Source organism: Equus quagga, chromosome 8 (assembly GCF_021613505.1).
Source record: "Equus quagga isolate Etosha38 chromosome 8, UCLA_HA_Equagga_1.0, whole genome shotgun sequence".
Lineage (NCBI taxonomy): Eukaryota > Metazoa > Chordata > Mammalia > Perissodactyla > Equidae > Equus > Equus quagga.
Genome location: NC_060274.1, coordinates 94,222,515 through 94,239,831, shown reverse-complemented (window position 1 = coordinate 94,239,831; position 17,317 = coordinate 94,222,515). Strand labels below are relative to the sequence as shown.

Genomic DNA, 17,317 nt, shown 5'->3' with positions numbered 1-17,317 from the left:
ATAAATTTTTCATTTTGAAGTTAGCACATTATTTTCTTTTCAAAAGTCGTTTGAGAAAGTTCCGGAAGTAAAGTGTTTTTTCTTTTTAATGAACTTTTTAATTGAAGTACAAAGAGCTGTGTTCTTCAAAAAGCACTATTTTTATAGTGCTGTAGAACAGTTTCCCAATTCAAGAAAGTTTTTCTTTATGATGAGTGTTATTCATCAGTGTTATTTATATTCATAAATGAACTGTAAAGAAAATAATTTTATTCTGCTGTGATTAGCATTATTTCATTATGGATAATAATAAAGCACTGTTCAGCTTTATTTCTAATGCTTAAATTGCCTAACTTGATGCGGCATGAAAAATTTCTTACCGTACTTACCCAGAATATGTTTTCATTGAAAGATGTATACATTGTTTAGATAATGTATATTGCTTGGGAACCCTCTTATTTAAATAAGCTTTTAAAAACCTGTTATCTTTTAAACTTTAAAGTATAGACATACTATTTTCCAGCCACTGTTCTGGGCATACAAAAATGAATAAGACTTGATTTCTGCAATTGAGTGAAAGAGTTATATGTGTAGGCAGATACTTATAACAAGGTTTTAAGAACTATTGTTGAAGTTTACCTAAATTACTGGGGGAGCACAGATGAGGGAATGATTAATTTAACCTTGTGGAGAAAAGGGAAACTAAAAGAAAACTCTTTTGTTCCCTTTATAAAATCAAACAAGATCTTCCAGGTGTTGGCTGATGATTCTAATATTTTACTATTTGAAATTAGACATGCTTCTCCTGGGATATTTTTCCCTGTATAAATCTTTTGTTTACAACACATTACCTTTTGGTTTTAACAATTAGCGTTAGAAAAGTGGGTAGGTGAGTGATTCTGTAAGGGAAACATGAATCTGAGGGTCAAGATTTGAGTCTGTGGGGATTCTTCTCTCCCCAACCATCGAGCACCAGAATGTAATTTCCTAGTTTCCACAAGGGAACTGCAGGTTTTTGTTTTTTTTTCTTTAAGTCTTCAGAGAGAAGTCACCATCTGAATTGGGCTTTGAAAGATAAGTAGAATTTTCCCAGTAGGGAAAAGGCATTTTGGGCAGAGGGAAAGTCTGATGATGGGAGACTCACAGAGAGAGTTAGAAATTGAGGATCAAGAGTCTTCTAGTATGGAAGACAGGGTGAATGTCAATACTGTTAGCTAAGGAGGGGAATATGGAAGTATAATTATGGGCTGGTGGGATAAACTCTCTTTTGCCCATGTTAATTTGGGGAGTCTTTGGGAATTGATTTTTTTGTTTCCACTAAAAATTATTAATCACCTTACATGTCCTGGCATCAAGGAAACAGATATAAGAAATAATCTGTTCTCAAAATTCTTACAGACTTTTGGAGAGAGAGAGACAAGTTGATAAGTATAATACACTTTTAAATATACTGTGATAGAGATAATCACAAGTTCTGATGGAGAATTGGGGAGTTTTAATCACCTAATGAGACTGATGATGGGAATGAGGAGAAAGAAAGATGAGGAGTGTTAGGAAAGAATTCCTATGGGATTGCCTCATGGGATTCAAGTATTGAAACTTATTAGGAGGTTGAAAAATCAATATAGTAGATATGAAATTATTGTGGTTGTTTATAGACAGAATTTTAAAATCATGGATTAGGAGAGAACAGAAACTATCAGGGTATATGTAATAAAAATTATTATTGTGTGTAAGTTTCTTCAGATGTATGTGTTTATGCATATGTGTACTGGATACAGTGTAAAATGCATTTTTTGTTATGGATTGTGGCCAGAAACTTTTGACAAACAGAAATCAAAGAGACTAAAGAAGAGTAGTCAGAAATAATCAAATCACTTTTATTCTTCACTATCTTGATGGCGAGGAAAAAAAATGAACCCAGTGAAAGTGCAAGTGCAACAGGAAGAAGGTTTTCTCTTTATAGTTCAGATGGTCTCCCCTAGGGCACCTTTACTGTATCAGTTATATAGGAGGAGAAACACAAGGAAATAAAGGGAAAAGGACTTGCAGGATGCTGAACTCAAAGACGGAGAGGAAGGGGGAGGTAGAGAGAGAATATGAGTGACAAATATGAATGAGAGAGAAAAACCCCTGTGGAAGCCTATAGTCCTACCTTACTATGAGACAGCAAAAATCCATTCCTTAGCACTGTGGCCCAGCAAAGCCCCTTGGATTTATCCCACCATATCAACTCTGTTCCTCATTAGGGATAGAGTAAGAGGAGAAACCTGGAGAAAGGGTACAAAACTCCCCATAATTAAAATTGTGATATAGTAATATTAATAATAGAAGTTATCGAGAGCTTGACTATGAGTCAAGAACTATTGTGAGCACTTTAAATAATTGATCTCATCAAGTAAGTTAATATTTGTAAAGCCCTTAGAACAGTATCTTGCACATGGTAGCACTCAGTGTGTCTTGCTGTTATATTAGAACAGTGCACATGGTAAGAACTTGATAGGTATTGGCTATTATTGTTATTTAATTATTAATTAGGTAGCAGTTGCTAATTATCATAATTTTACTAGTAAGGAAAGTGAAGCATAGTAAAATTAAGGAACCTGCTCAAGATCATATAACTAGAAGGAGGTGGAATCATTTCTTCTGAGTTGGAGGTGAGAGATTGGCTAGTGTAGATACATGGTGAGTTATGTGAAGATTGGTGCTTGAAATATGATGATAGTAGAGAGAAGAGAAAGATGGGCCATAAATGAAAGACATTATGAGTGAAAAAAACCCTGTAGCTTGGTGACTGGTTGAAATAAAAAGATAACTAAGAGTGTAGGCTGGTTGACTGGGAAAATGATAAATAGGATGTAAGAAAATAAGGAAGAAGACTTTTTTTGGGAGGAAAGGATGACAAATTCCATTTAATCATGTTGACTTTTATGTCAGATAGTCAAGTGAAATGATTAGCAGGGAATTCAAAACTAAAAATAAAGATATTTAGATATTATCATATAAAGGAGTTGGTAGAAGCTGTGGGTTGTTTGAGCTCTCTAAGGATAACCAATAATTTTTGGCCACAAAAAATGTGGGCAGTCAAAAATGAGGTCATGATAATAGCTCCCCCATATTTCCACAGCTTTGCCCACATCTCCTTTGTAGAGAATCTACGAGTAATTCCAGGAATCTTAAGAAGAGTGCGTCACTTCTGCTCGGGGACTGGCTATTGTCTGGCATCCACTGTTTCCCTCACACCTGCCCCGGCTACTTTGGTTATGTCTCTTCTTGCTGCCACCATCATTGAAGGTGGAGAGCCTTGGTTTTGGTTGGGCACCTTTCCTGTCACCACAGAAATTGCTGTTTCCCCTATGACATTCTTAGAGACTCAGTAGAGTGAATGGTGAAAAAGCTCTCCTCATTTTTCTTATTCTTTGGTCCCTCCACTCTCCCCTCAGTTCTCAGGCTTATTAGCCATTGGCTTTTTCTGCTCCCCTGTCCAAGTGACAAGTGTGCTGGCTTCATGGTTCCTCAATCAAATTTTTGTGCCTACATGGTTCCTGACCTTCAGATGAGTTCTTACACAAAATGTTTCTCAGTTCTTGCCCCAGTAATCCTCAGGCACATCTTGACTTGTCTGAATTTTAAGGTGAAGCCACTTACTAGGTTTAAACTGGGACCAGGACCCTTGCTGCATGCTCTCTCCAGACAAGAGAGGTCAAGATGGGAAATCCCTACATTTTCCCTGATTGTTCCATCACGTGTTTCTTCTATTCCCTTAGCTTCTTCATGTGGATATTTTCCTGGTTGATTTGAGATTATTTCTTCATTTCTCCGGATGGAACAATGATGTGTACTACTGTGGAATTAGATCCTATCTGAATATTCTGTTGGGAGGTTTGACTCACATCTTTCTAATGGCTTTCTAATCCTTCTTGAAGTTTTCCATACCTCTTTAGTGGAGTTTAGTAAAGATTTGAATATCTAGCACATTTTCTTTTCAAATAAATATTGGTAATTTATTTTTTCTCTGGTTCACCCGTGAAGAATCCTGATGAGGCTTTTTGAAAACTCATCATTTTCAGTTACTTTAGAACAGCAATTTATTGAAAGCTACTATATTAGAAATGTTTTATTGCCCTGCACTGGAGCTATGAAGTGCAAGGAACCATGAAGATTGAAAAATATAAATGATAGATGTGTCTCTTTCTCCTTGGTTTTTAGCCTTCTTTGAATCCTGGGGGTAGCCAGTCATCTGATGTGGTGCTTTTGAATCACTGGAAAGTGAGGAATTTTGAAGTACAACGTGGTGACATTGTGTCATTGGTGTAAGTAAATCAGAAACATACTATATTTGTATATAAAATTATTTATAATTATCGGATTTAACTGGTAATCCACTGTTGATACCATATTCTCTATTAATAAATTAATAGGTACATGTAAAATATAATATATTTTTAAAAATCGATTTTGAAATGTAACAATGCTGTAAAGGATTTTTTAATATATAAAGTATATCAGTTAATTGACATACTTGGATTTGATAAAATGTGTTTAATGAAATGTTGATTAGGAATTATTATATCGATGACCCAGAGTACATGCATTTAGTATTATTTTGGATTGTTGTGAAATTTTGCATCTTGGAAGCAACTTTTATGTTACTCTTGTGTTTTCTTAGTTTGTGGATCTACTAGAAAAATATTTCTAGAAGGTGATAATTTTGACATGAAATTCAGTGATATTTATATATATCAGGAATTTTGACTGGAAAAAGGAAGTTTGGAAGTGTAGTAGACTGGAGGCTTTTGTTTGGGACCAAAAGGTGGCACTGTTTCTCTGTCAAAATATTGTGACTGGTCAGGAACAAAAATTTCATTCCAGTTTTAATGTAGAAAGGAATGTCAAAGCGTGCATAACTGACACAATGATATAATACATAGTCCTAGTACATGCTTGAATGGTTTAGATTTGAGATTTTTTTGTTTTAAAAGTAAATTCACACTGAGAAAGCTGCAACAGAGCTTGCTTAATTTCTTCTGGTTTCAGCTACTTATAAAAATGTTTTAATATGATTCCCTGTTATGCCAGTTAGTGCACTGGAGTTGCAATTAATGTATCAGTGTTACTGTCATTTGTTTTAACAATGGTAAAATCCTACTGTTTGGTGAAGACATCCAATTTATATTTTTGATACTTGGATTGGAATGATTGTTTCTTGTTGGATGATAATTTACAATTATTTGGTAAAAGCAAAACATTATATAAGTTCATACTTATCTATGGCTAGTGCTTTGTGGAAATAGAAATTTTATAAATGTGTCTTTGTCAAGCTTGTTCTACCACGATTCATTTGAAAACATGTTAACTAAATCTGGTTAGTAACTAATGAAATAAATAAATCTGAGTGGAGTTTTGTATGGCAGGCATCCAAGGATGGGGATTAGAAGCTTCTTGTGTTCTTGAGTGCTTTCTTTAATATTAGCCTAGTCTATGGAGTATACTTTTATTTTGTCATTCAGAGTACTGTTTTTGCAACCTCCTTAATGACCTTTTCCATGCTGGGCTAGCCTATCATGTGCTCATTATTCTTTTGCCTTTGGTTTGACAAGGTGATATCCTCACTTAGTCTGTGATGGAGAGGATACCCACCCAAGTGAAAGAGGTCACACTATAAAGCAGACAATTGTGCAGTATTTTTTTTTTCCGTGAGAAACATGCTGACTATCTCTAAGCAAGAGAATTTTAATAGGTAATTGGAAAAAAAAAGGCTCCTTGAAATTCAGAGTTGCTTGTGTCCATGAAAGTACACTAGCACACCATGGGCTAAAAGAGAACACTATTCTTTTAAATATTAAAGTGATTTATATTTATTATATAAATCAATTCAAAAATAGTATATTCAGATTGTATTGATATAATAAATTATAGCTACTTCAGTTGAACTGTATTTTTAATGAGCTAATTATGTGCTATATCTCTGACATGTACAAATAACATAAATTTTCTTCCATAATGCTTGTGGCTAGCAGGAGCCATTTACGTAAAAGAATGCTTAGATATTTAACAACAAATAATCATTAAGGAATAATTGTTGCTTTTTTTGAGAAACAAAAAGTCATATTAAATTATTCTTTAGCATGACGTAATACTATATAAAAGACACTGTTCAAATTATCTTTTTAGTTTCATGAGCAAAAATGATTCTAGACACGTGCTTATATTTTTATACATTTTATAGACTGCTTTATTTGAACAGAATGATGTTGGTTTGATTATTATTCATTAATATACACTTAATTCATGTTAAACGACACTGAATATTTGCTTTTCTTATAAAATACATCAGTCTGGTTTTCACTTAGGTGGTAATTGTTACTGCATCAGAACATCCCATCCTATCTATTTAAGAAATGTGTTACTAATATAGAAATGCATGACTGTTGAATTTAAAGCTAAATATAAATGTAGTTTATTTTGTTTATAAATTGATATTGATGACACATTTCATTGATACATAAGTAATATTTGGAAACAAGGTAGTATGACAATTTATATTTAAAAAAATCCTGGGACAGCATTTTATGTATTCAGAATATGGAAATACAGCATTTATACTATAATATATGCATTTCTGGAAAACTTTGCGGTTTGCAAATTCATACTTAAATTAGTAGGACTTATGCAACTTTGTAACTAGAGCACTAATGAAAACAATAACAATTCCAATAAAAATGCTAGCACACTTTAAAAGACATATGAAATTTCTAATAAACACTGCAGTAAATGTAGGATTTTACTTAAAGGTGAAGGTAGCTTGATGGAAGGTGATATAAGGAAGGGTTGAGGCTATCTGTGTATACAAGGGCAGAGGGACATTATCATCAGAAGTTGCGAAAAGATTGCTAGCTTTGTACAAAATGTACTGATACCAGAGGTGTATTGTTTTGTGTTACTTTGCTTTATTTATAATTTTTCTTTCTTTCTTTTTTTCCAACAAAGATCAAGTTTGATCTTGCAATAAGCACTTCTAAGAGAAGAGGTGAATGTATGATAATGAGTTTTTCCTGGCTTGCTGCCGTTAGTGTACTTAGCCTTCAGTTGCTATTATTAATGAGGCAAAACATTAATGATCTTGGAAAAAAATTTCATATGAACCAATGCAGCTTCTGCTTTATACTGAACTCCTTTCTCCATTTGCCAGTTGCCCATGAGCTAATTCATGTTACAGAAACGCATGCTGTAGCAGAACAGACTGCCCCTTCTATTGCAACGGGTTTTCTTTACAGCTTATCGACCAAGGCTGTTTCCTAAAGCATGGAATGTCTGAGGGGGTGCATGTCAGAACAGGCTTCTTTACATCTTTTCCTCAACTTTTTCTGTCACTTTCTGTAAAAAGTTGGTTTCAGTGGAGCTGTAGTTTAAGCATATTATTTAGTAATGTTAAATCAACATTACTGGTCACACAAAACAGTATTTGCTGTTATCAAGCTTTCAGTATTACTGAGCGGATGTAGGTGACATCATATTCTCTTAGTGGATTTGCAAACTAATAGTGGTGATTAAGGTGGATTTTCTATACCTTGAAATTGACTTTTCATTAACCTGTGTGATGGCCTTATTGCAATAGGCTTAACATAAGTAGCACTATTTTACAATGATATACCAATTAACAAATCCATTAGGACAGAGGTTCCTTCATAATAAAGTTTGAAATAATCACATTTAAAAGTGCTTTAGCTTTTTATTTTGAAATAACATTAGACTTAAAGAAAAGTTATGAAAATAGTATAGAGAGTTCCCAAGTACTCCCCTAAAATTTTTTTCACGTTTATTTAGGTATAATTGACAATAAAATTGTAAGATATTTAAAGTGTACAATGTGATGATTTGAAATATGTATACATTGTGAAAGGATTCCCCCCATTGAGTTAATTAACACATCCATTTTCTCACATATGTACCTTTTTTTTTGGTGAGAACATTTAAGTTCTACTATCTTAGCAAATTCATTCATGCAATACTGTGTCTTCAACTGTAGTCACCATGTTATCCATTAGATCCTCAGACTTTATTCATCTATACCCCCTAATATTAACATTATATACAACCGTAGTACAATTACTGATACCAGGAAATTGACATTGATACAATATTATTAACTAATCTGCAGACCTTTTTGAGTTTCACCAGTTTTCCCACTACTGTCCTTTTTCTAGACCAAGATCTTACCCAGGATCCTTTATTTTACTTTTATTTTTCATGTCTGTCTAGTCTCCTCCAAACTGTGACAGTTCCTAAGTCATTCTTTGTCTTTTTTGACCTTGACACTTTTGAAAGATCCTGGCCAGTTATTTTGCAGCATGATCTTCATCTTTTAAATTTATGAGGTCAGTCGATCTGAAAATGGAGAGCATTGCTGTTGACGGCAGTTGCTGAGGAAGCTGCCTCAGTGGTAACAGCTGGGGAGATGGATGAGAACTTCCAGAAAAGGAAGTTTTCAGGCACAAGTCTTTTTAGTTTTTTTGGACCACATCTTGGATCATGACTAAGAGGATCCATGGCTTCTAGAAGTCCACAGAGTCAAGTTTATAGCTGCTGGGAAGCAAGGAGGGAGAGCTGTGCAGGTAGAGGAAAAGGCTGTAGTTTATTGTAGAGGTAGGAGGGAAGGAACTAAAGATAGGTCATGGATTATACCATGTTGAGCTAGTGTTCAGTTCTAGAGAAGGGTAGGGTGAGGCAATTCTCATGTAAGGAGCACCCCTGTATGTCAGGCATTGTACTAAGTGCCCTGTGTATGTCATTTTAATTCAATTCTCATAACAGTATCTGGAGATAGTTATTTTTAACATGATGAAACTGAGCCTTAGCAAGTAAGTGGCAAGTTAAATAGCAGAGCCAGAATTTGAATCCAGGTCCAGTTGACTCTAAACTTGTACTGTCTGATATAGAAGGCATATGTGGCTATTGGGTGCTTGAAATGTGGCTGCTGCCACTTGTTAAAATGATAATATTTTGGACATCTTCAGTCAAATAAAATATGTTTTGAAATTAATTTCAACTATTTCTTTTTCCTTTTTTAATGTGGCTAGTAGAAAATTTGAAATTACGTGTGACACACATTGCATTTCAATTGGACAATGCTATGTCTAAACCTTTTTCTGTTATCCACTGCTGCTTTCCTGGACTGTGTTTAAGGCGAACTAAGGTGAGATCCTACCGTCTGAGGTGGGACAACACTAAGGTAGTTGCTATGAAGCAAAAGCAGACCCCCAAAATGGGTAAATGCTTTGTGTTGCTGAGAGTGTTGAGTGATCAGGTCAAAAAATAAAGAGAAAAAGACATGAAGTCTACAAAGGGAAAAATGGTTTCCACAACAGTTTTTAATATTTATTGATTGCTTATTATTTTCCAGTCACTGAACTAAGAGTTCTATATTCATTAAAAATTTTTTTTTTTAAGATTGGCCCTGAGCTAACTTCTGTTGCCAATCTTCCCCTTTTTTTCCTTCTTCGTTTTCTCCCCAAAGCCCCAGTACATAGTTGTATATCCTAGCTGTAGGTCATTCTAGTTCTTCTATGTAGGATGCCACCATAGGATGGCTTGATGAGCAGTGTGTAGGGCTGCGCCCAGGATCTGAACTGGCGAACCTCAGGCTGCTAAAGCAGCGTGTGTAAACTTAACCACTTGGCCATGGGGCTGGCCCCTCTATATTCATTTTTGTTTAATTCTTATTAAAAAAAAATAAAGCAGGTACTGTTGTTGTTCTTATTTTGTTGATGAAAACACTAAGGTATAGAGAGATTAAATAAACTTGCTTAAGAACATACAGCTAGTAAATGGTAGAGCAAAGGTTTGGAGTACCTCACATCAAATCCTGTGTTCTTAACCATCGTACGATAAAGCCTCTATACATTGTGGCGATGTTTGGTTGAGGACACTTACTCATTCTCAACAAAGAAGTCATGCAGGCCATAGTATGTCTATATTATATTATTGCCATTTCTGTAGTGAAATTTCTGATACAGTAGTTCCTGAAACATTGTCTCTTTGTTAATAGCAATAATACTTTATTGTGAACACATAGTGTGCATACAGTTTCACAGCTGGTTTCTGGCATGCTAGACCAATTGCTGCTTTCTGACAGATGGCCACTATGAGGGCTACATCTCTAGCAATAAATGTGAGCAAAGAGTTATGAAGATATGAGCCAGGAAAATAGATGAAATAGAATAGAATCTTTAGAAAACAATGGAAGGTGCTAGTTTCTTTGTATTTTGAGTGCTTGTAAATCTTTAAAGTTCCCTTGAGCCACCAAAGGAAATCAATCGGAGTGTGCTAAAAAACCAAAATTCATATTTTGAAACAAATGCCCAGAGCAATGATAATATTGAATAATGACATAAAATTGTATTAAAAACCAGTTACCTGTTGAGTTGGGAGAGTATAGTTGTATATACTCATCTATCTGTACTCATTTCTAATTTTTTTGTTTGTAGCCAAATATTTTTCTGCATTTGTCGTTAATATTGTACATTTCAGGAACACAAATTTAGAAAGACCATGATTTTCAAAGAAGGGTTCTATAGGCAGGGTGAAGTGCCTAGTTTTTGTTTTTGTTTTTAATTAATTGACATTAAAAATGCTGGAGAGTGAAATCCTGGGTTGCAGTTTATTTTGATGAGAGATTTAGTTCTTGGCACTTTCAATTACCCATAGTAATTTGCATTCATTACTAAGTATATTTACAATTGATACTTAAAAAAATGGGATAGGTTAAGTATTATTGCTATTATTTAATATAGATTACACTGATTTTGTAAATGCTACTTGTAGGCATACCAAAAGTTGGTACCCTTAAGGTAGTCCTTAATAGCAATTTGATTTCTTGAGGAGGATAAACTGCCTTCACAATTTTTATACATTTTAATTATGTAATAAAACATTTTTTTTTTAGTTCGGAGACAAATTACAGCTTTGAAACATTTCAGTGATCATAAATTTCAATTTTGAATTATTGAGATTTTTATGATAATATGACTATAGGAGATATCCATAGCTTCTGCTCATCCCATTTCATAAATCTTATATCCTTTGAGAGATGACTAGAAGTTGTCAAAGAACAAAGTTATATAGACAACATTCTATGAAATAGTGGGTACTTATGTTTGTAACTGTTTTTATTTTTACTGTGAAAAAATCCTGTATTTGAGAACACTGTTACTTTTATTGAAGAAAAAAAGTGCATGACAGCATTTGCAAAGGAGCTCCCAAATACACATTGTATGTTATAGGTAAGGAGTCAGATTGAACTGTTAAGGAGAAGCATTTTGAATATAAGTTTAAATGATAATTCTAACAGAGAAATAATTAAAATTTTGGAGAAGTAAGCAGTTTAGGTTTTAAGCGTGAAATATAATACAGAAAAATAAACTCTCATGTAGTTATGTTAATCTATCTGAAATACTTTTGGAACCAATAAGATATAGATGTGTACATAAAGATAGGCCACTAAGATCAATCAATATCTGATTTCCACTTCCGCCTATGATAGACTAGTTCATTTCAAAATAAGGCCCATGCTGAGTAAAATGAGAAAGCTGAATTAAAAAAATATCTGAAGGCGTTGTAGCACTACCAAGGGGTAAAGATGCTAGAGTGATGACAAACACATCGAGGTGAGCCCTGTATTTGGTGACACTTTTCTCCTTGGGTTATTTGTTATTTTGTAAGCAGCACAGGCCATGAAGCTGAGAAGCCAAACATTGGCAGCTAAGATGAGGAGATGCTGTGCAGAATTTTTGGTAGTTTCACAGTGCTAGGGAGTCATGAACTAGAATTCAGGGAGGAGGAGGTAGGACCCTGGTAAAACACTCCGAAGTTTTCATTGGGACTCCTGAAGGGCTATATCCTTGGAGTTAGGAAGAACTAGAAATAGACCATAACTTAAAAAAATTGAAATACAGCCTCTGCTAAACTCGATCCTGATTTTAAGGTGATCTGCCTTTATTCTGTCTGTCATTGCCAGAAGCAAGAGACATCATGTAGAGTCTTTGGTTTTTGAACACAATGCCTGGCATCCAATAAGAGATTATCATGCCTATCAGAAGCCAGGACCAAGATAAAAACAAAGTAAAACAATAAAAAATAGAAATAATTGTATAGTGATCTATTTATTGGAGTTATTAGACATGGGCTATAAAATAATTATAATCAATACATTAAGAAATTGATGAAATGATGGATAATTTCAGCAGAGAATAAGAATCTGTAAAAAGAATTGAAAGGAATTCTACAAATAAAAACTAGTATAACTGAAGAACTCAGTAGATGAGTTTAACAGCAAAATAGATACACCTGTGGAGAGGATTAGTGAAGTGGGTAATAGGCCAATTAGAAAATATCTAGACTGGAGTATGGAGGGATGACAGAATGCAGTATACAGTGAATAGTATAAGAGAGATTTATAGGACATAGTGAAAAAGTGTAGCCTCCATCTAATTGGAGTCTCAGAAGAAGAGAGAGAGAATCAGGAGGGAAGCAATATCTGAATATAGATAAAGACGAAGAATTTTCCAGAACTCATGAAAGGCATCAACCTACAGCTTCAAGCAGCACTACAAACTCTAGCAGGATAAATACGATGAAAAACAACATTTAGGGCATGTGGTAGTCAAACCACTGAAAACCAAAGAAAAAGAGAAAAATCTTAAAATGAAAAGAAAGACATACTACCTGCAAAGAAGCAAAAATATAACTGATTTTTCAACCAATGGGAGACAGAAGACAAGTGAATGACATCTTAAAAGGGCGAAAGGAAAAATAAATTCCCAACCTAGAATTTTGTACCTATTGGAACTATCCTTCAAAAATGAAAGAGAAATATACTCTTTTTCAGACAAACATCCCCCTAGCAGGTGCTCCTTTGTCCTGTCAGACTTCAATTACAAACAAATGCAAAGTGTGGAGAATTTCAAGATGGCAGGTGCGTAGAATTAAGCCCCAAGTGTGTGGCCCTTCTCAGCTCAGGCCTTTGTGTGACTGCACTGGTCACATCCCTATGAAGCTGGCTTGGTGATTGGTACAGGGAGGGTACCAGACCTACACAGGGCCAATCTGAGCCCTTTCTGGAAGTGGATATATAAATGTTAGGGATGAAAAGTAATATTTTTGTTAGAGTTGTTAAGTTTGAACAATATGATCTGTTAAAAAAGTCACATTTCCCTAAGTTACATCAATAAAATGTATGTTAAGTGTATTAGGCAGAATTTGGTCCCCAAGAAGATTCCATACCCTAATCCCCAGGAGAGTGAATATGATGAAATATCGTACCCATGAGAATGTTATCTTGCATTGCCAAGAGACTTTGTAGATGTAACTAAGATTAACCCTTCAGCTGGCCTGAAAATAGGGAGGTTATCCTGGATTATCCAGGTGGGCCCAGTGCAATCATGTGAGTCCTTAAAAGCAGAGGCAGAAGAGGAAGTGAGGAAGAAGTAGCTGAAGATGTCAGAGAGATCCGCTGCACGAGAAAGATTCAAAGATTGCTGGTTTTGAAGGTTCAGGAGCCATGAGCAGAGGAAAGTGGGCTACCTCTAAAAGCTAAGAATGAGCTCTGGCCAAAGGCCAGCAAAGAAATGATGACTTCAGTCCTACAACCACACAGAACTGAATTTTGCCAACAACCTAATGAGCCTGGAAATGGATTCTCCCCCAGTCTCCAGATAAGGGCCTAGACCAGTTGACTCCTTGATTTTGGTCTTCTGAGACCCTAAGCAGAGTGCCCAGCGGAACCTGCCAGATTTCTGTCCTAGAGAGTGGTGAGATAATAAATGGGTGTTATTTTAAATTTGATATTTATTATAAATTTGATATAGTGGCAATAGAAAATTGAGTTAACCTATTAAAAAATACAGACAGTTCTAATACTACCCTTAAAATGGGTAAGGAAATGAACTTTTACAAAAGACTCTTAAGTATTTGAAATACACTAATTTTATTCAAGTAATTAACTAATTAAAAATTATTTTCTTTTACATAAAACAAATCTATAAGACTTTACGTGCCAGTTCTTTGGTGGAAGAATACAAGGCTAGGCTTTGGGAGAGCTTGTTTCTCTTTCAGCTGCTTCACTTGTTAACTGGCTGAGTAACCACTACTCTTTGGGTCAGTTTTAGCATCTGCAAAATAAGAGGTATAAACTTGTTGATCTCTAAGATCTTTTCCACTTTAAAAATTACATGAAAGTAGTTTTAGGGATCAAGGTCGAATTGTTAGGGAGCTGGACATAAGAATCAGTCTCTCAGAATATCAGAAAAATGTGTTGTGTACTTTTGAAGCTGTTGTCAAAACTGACTTGAAATTTTTTAAAGACGAGAAGCCATGTTGGTACACTAAAGACAAATTTTAGAATGGATAAGGAGACTGAGCACCAGGGCTTTTTTGGTTAAAGGCATCAAATGAATATTTGCTTATTACGATTGTGTCTTAAGTTGAAATTATTGAAAATTGAAAAATTAAAAGTTGGCTGGCAGACGTTTTACAGAAGGATGAGAGCAAAATCCTCTCCTATTTGTTTAAAATTATTCAAAATAAGAAAGCTGTACAGATCTTATATTTCTTTACTTCTTGTAATTTATTCTGGGAGTTGAGTTTTTAAGACTCTAATGGTTAATCTTGTTCTGGTTATCTCCATCTCTTTTGTCAACTTAAGATGCATTTCCCACCAGTCAACACTCATTCACTTGTTCTATAAAAAATAATGTTAGATTCCATATTCTGTTTAATAGTTCAGGTCCTGGAGATATGGAAGAAATCGCAAAATTAATCTTGAACATTGCTTTATTTGATCCAAGGTCAGCAGTTATCCTCCTAGTTTTCTTTTCCTTTTACAAAGAAAAGGCACTGTTTTTGGTGAGTGGAGGTGGCAGTTTCTGGGAAATGTGTCTTTGGCTGATAAGAAAGGGAAAAGGCTTAAAGCGACAGCCACCAAACTTTATCAGTGCTTTGGAGCTCAGGAAAACTTTTTTTCCAAGAAGAGAACAGGAATACTTTTTTTTTTTTTTTGGTAATTGTTTATTTCTATTCATGAGAAACCTCAATGTTTCATATTATGAAGGGTTACTTCTTGCATAATCTAGTGACAGGTTTACTCACATTTGGAGCTCACATAAATATTTACTGAAGGCACAACAAGTGTAGGTTTCACTTTATTAAAAATTGTATGGATGTTGAAATTGCTGATGGAGAAGCTGGCTTAGTTTGATTTGACTGTGGATATGATAATTATAATATGGTTTTCTGTGCTTTTAGATGTCATAAGTTACATTGCAGAGATTTGTATATTCGGATTGCTGGAAAGTTACTGTAGAGTATTATGACAGTACAGTGGGAAATATTTCAGCTTGAGTAATATGTCCCATAAATTTCACTATAGAATTAAATAAGAATCATTAAAATATTCTAGGTTTATTAAAAATTCATTTTTCTACTAGAGGATCTTTAAAGAGCAATAAGAACTTGAAGAAATAATAGAAAAGCTTTGGTAAAAGTGACAGTGTGTTAATTGAGTTGAGAGAAGGGAAAGAACGTATTAACAGAATGGGTCCAAATTTGGCAAAAAAGATTTGTAATAAATCAAGGGAGGAATCAGTTAATAAAGAAAGAGCCCAATTATCAGTGAAGGAGGGGGGTGTATTTAATGATTCTAAATGAAAGGTTAAACTGCTTCTGTGATTTTCAGTTTAACAAAAAGGAAGAAAAGCAATATGGATAATTAGACAGTAATAAGATCATACTGAAAAAAAAATCAGAAAACTGCCTTAGGTGTTAGTGGAATATTGGCTAATGAACTTAACCTCCTGCAATTATCTTTGAATATTCACTTTTGCTCTAGAAATGGAGGGAGTGATTGTTTTTAGTTATCTTCAAGGAGGTATGATTCTTTAGCACAGTTATTATATTGTGGATTTTTAAAATGGTAACAAATAATGGAGGAAAAGAATTTCTCATGAGAAGAATATCTAGCATCTTTAATTTGTTAAAATTCTGTAATTTTAGCTATAATTTTCTGTTATTGATCAATTCTTTAAATTTGGATTCTTCTTTACTCATCTGCTTCATAACAAACACCTTTGACTGTCAACCTGATTGAACCATTCATAGAAATTCAGTATAGGAGATTATGATTCTTACAGTTGTATTTAATTAAGGTCTTATTAAAAACATAAATAGGTAAAAGTCCAAAATATTGTCTAAGGAAAGATTTTTTTTCTCTCTAACCCAATAACTTATATGCTATATGTAATTATTATAATCTTCTGAAGGTGTTGATAGATTCCTGGCCATTTTTACAGTTTATATCTTATGCCTTTTAATTGTGGGACTATCTTGGTAATCATCTCTGGAATCAATATAAGGTCTAATTTTGTATAGCCTTTTTACTAATGATGGAGAGAATAGTAACCAAGACAATTAGGTTCATAGAGGATTCCAAATTTGAAGACGGTCTGAATATAGAATTTGGGCTAATCCCAGCTTCTATGATGCTCTGTTGAGAAAAAGGTCATCTGATATATACAGAAATCTCCTTTATAATTATAGTCTTTCTTTGTCACTGATATTCTTATAATTAGCTTGGCTGTTCTCTTTTTAGATATTATATCAAATGTAGCTCAGCATTGTGTATTAATGTTGCAAACCAATGAAAAAGTCTGCTTTTCAAAATGTTAGCAGCTTCCCAACAGGTTATTAGCTCAAATAAGCAATGACCCAAGGGGCAGTCATGATTATCTAGTCAAAAAAGATTTGGACCAGATACCAAGAGACCTGGGTTCTGGGCTCACTCTAGCACTAAGGGACTGTGTGTCAATTAACTTCTGTGGGTAGATTTTCCTTTTTAATAAAATGAAGGGATTGCATCCGATAATTTCTAAGCTAACCTTTAACTTTTTCTGTATGATTATTTTATTTTCCACATTTGTAGGTTAAATTTATTTTATGATGGGAGGCATGTCATAGCTTCTGCTGGATACTTATCTAATATTTTGTTATATTAAAAAATATTGACAATGTATTCATTTGGCGAATATTTTCTAACTGCTTACTCTGGGCGCAGAATTAGCCACTGTGATACAATAGTAAAAAAAAATAGACAGACAAAGCACCTCCCTTCATTGAACTTACTATTCTACTGCATGGCTGTATCTTGAATAAGACAAAATTGAAAATAGACATCTTTGAAACTTGTCAAAAATGTGGCAGATTGGCATATTAAAAGGGAAGCTTGATATTTAGTAGATTAGTAGTGTGCCAAACATGGTACAGTGACTCTACTGGCTCCCAAGAGTCA

At 34.3% G+C, this 17,317-nt stretch overlaps 1 protein-coding gene across 3 annotated transcripts in view; it reads left to right on the top strand.

The window, feature by feature from the left end:
- IMMP2L (inner mitochondrial membrane peptidase subunit 2) overlaps window positions 1-17,317 on the top strand; it is an 845,195-nt gene that overhangs the window by 62,876 nt on the left and 765,002 nt on the right. For all 3 annotated transcript variants that reach the window (XM_046669026.1, XM_046669027.1, XM_046669028.1), the window contains exon 4: window positions 4,189-4,292. In XM_046669026.1, coding sequence (XP_046524982.1) covers window positions 4,189-4,292 — 104 coding nt within the window. The remainder of the gene's footprint in view (window positions 1-4,188; window positions 4,293-17,317) is intronic.